Below are 8,981 nucleotides of genomic sequence, written 5' to 3' on the forward strand. Positions count from 1 at the left end.
TAACATAGGCAAAAAACAGAAAAACAAAAAAGTGTGAACATGTACACTACAAAATTGGTAATTCAAACTCTAATCCCTACAATATGTTGAAAATATAATATATGCAACATGCTTTTAAAAATATATATAATTATATTAGAACTCATTAACAAATACAATTTTTTTAAATAGTTTTAAGATTTCCAACCTAGTGGCTTAAGTATGAAGCTGATCGACCTCGAACTTACTAAATAAATAGTAACACATGTGAGACAACATGATAATGTAAAACCTCATGGACAAAGCTCCAAAGAAAGCGGGCAGCAGTGCAGGCGAAGAAGATGTGGGTCCCAGACTCTGGGACATCACAAAGAGGGCAAAGCCCATCGCCAGCCCCATGTCGCTTGACCATCTCTGTCTCCAATGGGTGGCGATCACGGAGAAGCTGCCATACAAATTTCTTAATCTTCAATGGGAAGGACGCTTTCCACAAGGGTTTGGTCCATGCAAGTACCGGTGCGCGGTATAGAGTACGATATGTCGGCTCGGTCTTAAGACTATAAAAAGTTTCACCAAACCTGAAAAAAGGTGAGAGAAAAAGAAGCGGAATTACTTAATGGACCGCGTTTTGCTGTACAACACATGCATGATAGCTAATCCCATGGCCTACTGTTGTTTAGACTTGCCCACGGATTGTACTATGGGCATGTCGTGCAAATTCGGCTAGACAAGCATCGTCTGTGTAGCAGTGCTCAAAAAGAAGTATGAGTAGTGAAGATCCTCCCACCAGTCAAAGGCATCTTGACAGGCGTCATTCTCCATATGAACATGTAGCTCACAAGACTTGAAGATTTATGTCCGCGCTCAGGCACGAAGGCGGTGGCTGCAGTGACAATGGTGCCTCATCCCCACACTCCGACGCAGAGATGTCCACGATGACCATGGCAATGTCATGTAGAATGAGGACGACATCTCGATGCCAATGTCGACAGGTACGTTGAGGGCGTGTTTGGTTACTCGTAGAACATCCAGTCATGTTGCAGGGACTAAATTTGGCATGTTTGGTTATCTGTGTGTGCGGCTGGGCTTGCATAACACGATCCTCGAAGCAGCCTGGAGCTTGGCTCCGGAGGAACGTCTGAATTGACCATCTCTAGCGAGCCAGCCCCGAGTGAGAGTAGTGAGGGTACGCGGCTTCTGAAATGATTGAGATGGACCTAGAGGGAGTGAATAGGTACAATTACAAATTTTAATTCATAATTATCAAGTTAGGCAATGCAAAATATAACGGCTCTAGTGAGATAAGCAATACAATGTGACGTGTTCAACAAGTTATAGTGAATGCAAGTCCAAGTGGCCAAAATAAACCATATGTAGGGATCTTTTGATCTTTTGCTTCAGAACTGAACTGGAAATGTAAACTATATTTGAAATGGACATGTGGATTTGTAAATGTTATCATATTTCTGGTTTAATCATAAGATATGCGTAGGATCTTTTGAGCAATGTTCAGTTCCTGGCTTCCCTGATACTATAACATTGCGCCTTCGGCTCTCGAGCTCCTTCATCCTTGGTGCATCCGATCTTCACTATGCATTGTTGTTTTCATCAACGAAAGTGCTTGCAACAAAGCATTTCACAAGTTTGTATTTAACTGATCTCTCAAGATATACTTATCAAGATATATGTTGTCATCCTTGATCGTCAACATATGTTCTCGCAAACTTTTGAACTTCAGTGTTAAGAGCCAGATATTTTAACCGTAGAAATTGTAACTGATTTAGTTGTATTTACTTTCACATACTTAATTCTTCATGACTACATGACTCATTAGCACAGGAAATACACGCATGGCTAAAAAAACTCGACCAACCAGGACTAGTCCTTGGTGACATTTTTCCTAAAGAAAGACCAGCACCAACCGAGCATAGGCTGAGCCATGAACACAGCTCAGGGAGCTCTGTGCATTTCATAGCTAGCCAAATGGTCAACGACCAGTCCTCTGGAAATACACACATGGTTATAATTCAGAGTTCACAATTTACAAATGATTTACAGTTTAGTTCCCAAGCTAATAATAGTAACCGCAACACTTCACCACATAAGTAAAAACATCTAGGAATTTTAGATGATTGGATGAACTCTTTTTCCAAGCTGTACAGTCTAGTTCCTTCATCGCCTTTGTTCCCCTTGTATGACTGATCGTTGATAGCATTCTGGTTCACCCTTGTAATCGGAGAATTGAGATGGACCTTTGAGTTATGCACATCTTCAAGTGTTGTCTCCACTTGCCTCATTGTAGGCCTTTCTTCACCTTTTAAACTTAAGCATGCTTCTGCGAGTCTTGCAACCACCTCAGCATCTTGAGCCCCTCATTCCTCAATAATTTGTGAGTCTAGAATATCTAACAAGCGGTTGTCTCTAATAAGTGACACAAAATGTGATGCTAGGATTGTTTCGATGAATGAGAAGAAAAAACCGGTGTCACCTTTGTCAGTAGCTCTGCTAGGATGACACCAAAGCTATAGACGTCACTCTTCTCCGTGAGTCGACTAGTGTAGTAGTATTCAGGATCAAGGTAACCATAAGTTCCTTGGACAGCTGTGAGTATTCCTGTTTCATCTATTGCAATTGACCTTGAAGCTCCAAAATCAGATACTTTTGCTGTTAAAGTGTCAGTAAGTAGTACATTTGCACATTTGATATCTCTATGGTACACTGATATGGAAGCAGCAGAGTGTAGATATGCAATGGCCCTTGCAGTTTCCAGTGCAATGCTCAACCTATCTTTCCATGATAGATGGTTCTAACTTTGGCCATGGAGATAAAAGGCGAGAGTTCCATTTGATATGAACTCATAAACAAGTAGAGGAACTTCTGCCTCGAGGCAGCAGCCAAAGAGCTTCACCACATTCCTATGGTTTGTCTGGGAAAGTATGACAACCTCGTTTATGAACTGGTCGATTTCCCTTTGAACGACAATTTTAGCCTTTTTGTTGGCCACAACATGTTGGTCAGATAAGATGCCTTTATAAACCGTGCCATGGCCACCACCGCCAAGGATGCGATTATGGTCAAATTTGTTGGTTGCTTGCTCTAGCTCTTCCAAGCTGAATATTCTTGTTCTTTCAGCTATATCTTTGCTTGAAGAGATTAACTGTTGGAGGAGCAGTCCATGGTTTTTCTTGAAGAAGTTGTCTTGACTTCTTGACTCTTTGTTGTTTGAGTTTATTGGTGATTTTGGCAACACCCAGAAGTGAAAACAGTAGGCCAAAACCAGCACTAATTGCAATTACGGTGATTAAACCTGTAGAAAAATGAAAATAAGGATCGATAGTACATGATATGTCGTATGAATTTCAAATACTTAGGCTGCTATTTTCAATTGAAAGTTTGAAACTACTGGGCTATACTTTGGTTCAGTTCAGTGGTCGGATGGTTTAGTATTATGAAGCACATAACATTATGTACTTTTTTTCTCTCTTTCTGTTGTCTTCAATTTCTGAATGGTCAACCTATGATGGTTTCAGTATTAGTACATCTCATTTCAAAGCAGAAGAATGCATTACTATTGTTTCTGTAGCCCTAGTACTACACAATGGATAACTACCATAATTCTATGGTCCTTAATTATCACTAAGCAAAGCTCAATATCAAGTGAAATAGTTGTATTTGTACCTGGGAGACTGCTGCTGCTTTTCTTTGCTGAGCATCGATATGTCCCTAGCATATTGATGCATACTCCGTGCTGGCATGGATAAACATCTGGCCGCTGGCACTCATCAATATCTGAAAGGGAGAAAACAGAGTTGAAACAGAGGTGTTGTATACATCAAACAGACATAGCTCTCAAATTTACTTGATGCAAATTCATCGCTTGAATGCGAAGTATTTACAGTCTGTATTTTGCGGACCCGTCAACATGTTGTCCTCGCAAACTTCCAAACTTCTGTGCGACAAATTATATGACAGATATAAATAGTAACTGAATTCATTTTATTTACTGTAACATATTTGTCTCTACATCACCCATCAGCATTCCACGAAATAAAAAGCATAGGAAATACACATATATTTACAATCCAGAGTTCGTAAAATACATTCTGCAGTATGGCACCAGAACTATTAATAATAAATGTACAACATTTTTTCATGCAACTAAAATCATCTTGGAATTTCCGATGATTCGATGAACTCTTTTCCCAAGCTGTATAATCTAGTTCCTTCGCCACCATTGTTCCCCTTCCATGGCTGGTCTTTTAGAGCACTTTGGCCCACTCGTATTGTCTGAGAATTGTGATCAAACCTTGAGCTATGCACACCTTCAAGTATTGTCTCCACTTGCCTCATTGTAGGTCTTTCTTCCCCTTTTAAGCTTAAGCATGCTTTTGCAAGTCTTGCAACGACCTCAGCATCTTCAACTCCTCCTTCATTAACAATTTGTGTATCTAGAATGTCTGACAGGCGATTGTCGCTCATTAGTGATACAAAATGTGATGCTAGGCTTGTGCCTTCTGATGAATGAGAAGAAAAAACTGGAGTTATCCTTGTCAGTAGTTCTGCTAGGATGACACCAAAGCTGTAAACATCACTCTTCTCCGTGAGTCGGCTAGTGTAGTAGTATTCAGGATCAAGGTAACCATAGGTTCCTTGGATGGCTGTAAGTATTCCAGTCTCATCTATTGCAATCGACCTTGAAGCTCCAAAATCTGATACTTTCGCTGTTAAAGTATCAGTAAGTAGTATATTGGCGCATTTGATATCTCTATGATATACTGATATGGAAGCAGCAGAGTGCAGATATGCAATAGCCCTTGCAGTTTCCAGTGCAATCCTTAATCGATCTTTCCATGACAAATGATTATCACTTTGGCCATGGAGATGACACGAGAGAGTTCCATTCGATATGAACTCATAAACTAGTAGAGGAACTTCTGTCTCGAGGCAGCAACCAAAGAGCTTCACCACATTCCTATGGTTTGTCTGTGAAAGTATAACAACCTCATTTAGAAACTGGTCGATTTCCCTCTGCACGACAATATTGGCCTTCTTGATGGCCACGACACGTTGATCAGATAAGATGCCTTTATACACCGTGCCATGCCCACCGCCGCCAAGGATCCGATTATGGTCAAATTTGTTGGTTGCTTGCTCTAGCTCTTCTAAGCTGAAAATCTTCATCTTTTCAGCTATATCTTTGTTCGAAGAGATTAACTGTTGTAGAAGAAGTCCATGGTTTTTCTCAAAGAATTTTTGTCTTAACTTCTTGGCTCTTTGTTTCTTGAGTGTTTTTGTGACTTGGGCAACACCTAGGAGTGAAAACAATAGGCCAAAACCAGCACCAACTGCTATTATGGTAATTAGACCTGCAGAAAGCAAACCTAAGAATGATATAAACATTATATGTTGTGTTCACTTCAAGAAATCAAGCTACTGCGCAAAATCTGTTTCAGACTACTCAACTATAAAAAGTTTTCTCAGGAATATCTACACGACCACTCATATATTGAAAATACTTTATAGTTGTTCTTTTTCTTTCTTCTTGTTATGCATGTCTGAATGATCTACAACCCTACTGATGATTTGAGTTAGCATTAGAGATAACTAACTGCAAACTAAGATTAAGCAGCTAGGTCCTACCAGCAGCAGTATTCAAATAATTAAGTTTCTAGTAAAACTTATCTGTATTTTAGTTCAGGGACAAAAACTGAACTCACAATAGCAGAGCAACAAAACATGAACTTTTCTATTTGTAATTATCACCAACGAAAGCCTTGTATCAAGTGTGTGTTTTTGTACCTGGTAAAGTGATGATTCTTTTCTTTGCTGAGCATCGGTATGTCCCTGGCATATTGATGCAGGTCCCATTGCAGGGATAAACATCTGGTTGTAGGCACTCATTAATATCTGAAGGGGAAAAAACACACTGTTGGAAAGCAGGGGGTTTTATACATCGAATGCAAAAAGCTAAGACAGCACATGCATGTTCTTTCGTAATGTTATAACTACCGCAACTATGTAAGAATGCAGCAGAAAGTACTGGTAACATACCTTGGCACCCATCAGTGATGTAAGGGTTGCCCTCGTATCCTTGAGAACAGTTGCACCGTCTTTTTTCATAATCTCCAAAAACGAAATAGCTATCGCTGTTCAAGCTTAAACATCTAAATTCAGAAGAATTGGGCCCGACAGACAATGGCAACATGTCCTTGTTGCCGATCAAATCCAACCACCACTCCAACACTGCCGGTACACTCTCAACCATGGTTTTCTCATATGAATGGGTGAAGTTGACCATCATCTCATTTTCATTTCTGCTGAACCAGTCCTGATCAACAATGAACACATACACACCTGTGTATGACGAGAAGTCAGGTGTCAACGCAGCAAGTGGTGTAACTTGGATGCCATAGGATGGCAGCTCCCACACGATAGATGCGCGGCAGCGGCCAATACCCGAGCACGATGTACCAGTGAAGTTCTGGTGGTCGTCCAGGCAAGCAGCGGCACAGGTGCTGGCCTGGCTCCCGTCCTGAGTATGGAGCCCGCTCGGATGGCCGAGCTTAGCTACGATGTTGCATCCAATGGCCACAAACCAGTTCCACGCGCTTGATACCGAGAAGGGCCAGGTTACTGCAGGGCCGGACCATGAGCCGTTGAACTCAGAGAAGCTTGATCGCAAAACCTTGCTCCGGATCCGCACCGTGCCATCAGTCAAGGAGATGCCAAGCACTTCCACTCCATCACCCAAGAACAGCCTTGGTGGGTACTGCATCTCGTCACAGGTGAGACCAAAGCCCTCGTGGAAGCAGCCTTTGCTGATGCCGAAAGGGTACGGCACGGTAATGTGGCCACAGCTTTCGGGGCAGCCGGGCAAGGCTATTGGCCCTGCTGCCAGTGCCACCACCAGGAGCTGAAACACGAGTGCTCCAATGGTGCCAATCGACGCTCGACGGGAAGAAGGGATCGAAATCGTCATCTTGAGCTTACTAGTTGAAAACAGCTATTCTTGTATCTGTTCGAACTCTGAAGCTAACAACGAACATAGGTTCTTAACTACCAGCTGGCTGGTACCCCTTGTCGGTTGATTTCAAAGTCCAATGAGGCAGCTAGTCATGACCCTATTTCAAAGTCCAACGAGGCAACCGAACTGACTAAAGCATGACGGACTGGTTGATATATACTTCCAAGAAAGTTTCAATCAGGATAGGTTCTGTGCAGCGAGACGTCGGCTTGTCGACTATCGCTTGTATGCCATCTTCTCTTCCTTAATGTATAAGGCACGCAACTCTCTTGCGTGTTCTTGAAAAAAAAGGATAGGTTCTGTGTAGGTAAGTGGAAATTTCAAAGCAAAACTAGTCATGTCCCTATTTAAGACACGTGTATCTGTCAAGTTCCAATTCGCTGAGATGGTTGAACTGATTTTTTTTTCCTTTTCAGTTTTGAGATAGCTGAGCACATTTAGCACGTGGTGACTGAACTTTCTAATGTGACATTCTTGTGTTGCAAGAGAACCTGATGCTGAAATTTCTCTTTTAAGAGTTGAGACTATTTTATACGGAGTACATTACTAATCCGCATGGAGCATTTCATCGAACAGATCGCCTGCAAGCCGAAATGAACTAAGAACGGCGACCTGCTCGCCGTTGATTCCGATCCCCATGGAGCAGCAGCCACTTCGGGAAGAATTTAGAAGAGGTGGACTGACCTGCGAGTACACGACCCCTCTGCACAGCTGCGCCGCCGGCCGCCTGCCACTCTGCCAGGCGTCCGCGTGCCCGCACCCCTTCTATCTTGACGACGAGTGGGGATATCCTCGGTATTTCCTATTTGACGCATTTGGCGGAGGTTCGCAGAGGCGAGAGACGCGGAGACTCAGTGGGCCGGCGCCCATTTAGAGGTTAGCGTGGCTATTGAGAACCTTCTAGAAGGTTCCCCGAACTGGTTTTTCTTGTTCCTGTTGTTTTTCGAATCTGGTTTTTTTTGCGGGGAGTTTCGAGGCTGGTTTTCTTTCATGATTTTTCTGTTTCGGTTTTTCCTTTCTGTTTCTTGTTTTCTTGTTATTTTTTCGGTTTCTTTCTTCTTTTATTTTCCTTTTTTGAAAAATTCGCAAATTTATAAAATGTCCAGAATTCAAAATTGTTCCCCAATTTGAAAATATTTTCGGGATTTTCAAAAAAATGATCGTGTTTTCAAAAAAAATGTTCACAAATTCTAGAAAATGTTCGTGTTTTAAAATGTTCCAAAAATTTTAAAAATATTGCGTATTCAAAATGTTCCTAAAGTTAAAAAATGTCATATTTTCAAAAAAAAAGTTCAGAAATTTCATAACAAATTCACTTTTTTCAAGATAATGTTCACAATTTGGAAAATGTTCGCACTTTCAGAACAATTATTGCGCTTTCAAAACAATGTTCGGCTTTTCTGAAAAATGTTTATGCAATCAAAACAATGTTTGCTATTTTCAAAAATGTTCGCATAATTCAAAAAATGTTCAAATTGTTTTAAAAAATCCATGTTTTAAAAATTGTTCCCAAATTTTAAGAAATATTTGTGTATTCAAAAAAATTGTAAAGTTGAAAAATGTCACATTTTCAAAAGATATTCGTAAATTTCATAACAAATTCACGTTTTTCAACATAATGTTCACAATTTGGAAAATGTTAGTATTTTTGAAAAATGTTTGTGCTTTCAAAACAATGTTCGTCTTTGTGAAAAATATTCGCGCTTTCAAAATAATGTTCATCTTTTCTGAAAAATGTTCGTGCAAACAAAAAAAGTTTGCAATTTTAAAAAATGATCGCACAATACACAAAATATTCATTTTTTTCAAAAATGTTTGTGTCTTCAGAAAAACATTATGCTTTTGAAACATTTCATATATACTATTTCGAAGTTTCCGTGCTTTCAAAAACAACTCGAAATTTGAAGTGTTCGGTTTAAAAAAATGCAATGGCTACAGTACTCATACAGTGTCGTTTAGCTTGCGTACAGTATGTCCA

At 40.5% G+C, this 8,981-nt stretch overlaps 1 protein-coding gene and 1 pseudogene across 2 annotated transcripts; both read right to left on the reverse strand.

Annotated features, from left to right (window-relative positions):
* Positions 1 to 1,830: 1,830 nt before the first annotated feature.
* LOC125538107 lies at positions 1,831 to 3,903 on the reverse strand (annotated as a pseudogene).
* Positions 3,904 to 3,954: 51 nt separating this feature from the next.
* On the reverse strand, positions 3,955 to 7,829 carry LOC125540017 (putative wall-associated receptor kinase-like 11). 2 transcript variants are annotated; one of them, XM_048703584.1, is made up of 3 exons: positions 6,031 to 7,829; positions 5,779 to 5,886; positions 3,955 to 5,345 (listed from the first exon to the last, which is right to left on the reverse strand). In XM_048703584.1, exons 1-3 carry the CDS (start codon positions 6,956 to 6,958, stop codon positions 4,144 to 4,146), a joined length of 2,238 nt encoding a protein of 745 aa, XP_048559541.1. In that variant the 5' UTR covers positions 6,959 to 7,829; the 3' UTR covers positions 3,955 to 4,143. The 2 variants fall into 2 exon arrangements, with proteins under 2 accessions (XP_048559541.1, XP_048559540.1); XM_048703583.1 differs by having other exon boundaries at positions 3,955 to 5,360.
* Between the last annotated feature and the right edge of the window lie 1,152 nt (positions 7,830 to 8,981).

The sequence above is a fragment of the Triticum urartu genome, chromosome 2 (assembly GCF_003073215.2).
Source record: "Triticum urartu cultivar G1812 chromosome 2, Tu2.1, whole genome shotgun sequence".
In the NCBI taxonomy this organism is placed as follows: Eukaryota; Viridiplantae; Streptophyta; class Magnoliopsida; order Poales; family Poaceae; genus Triticum; species Triticum urartu.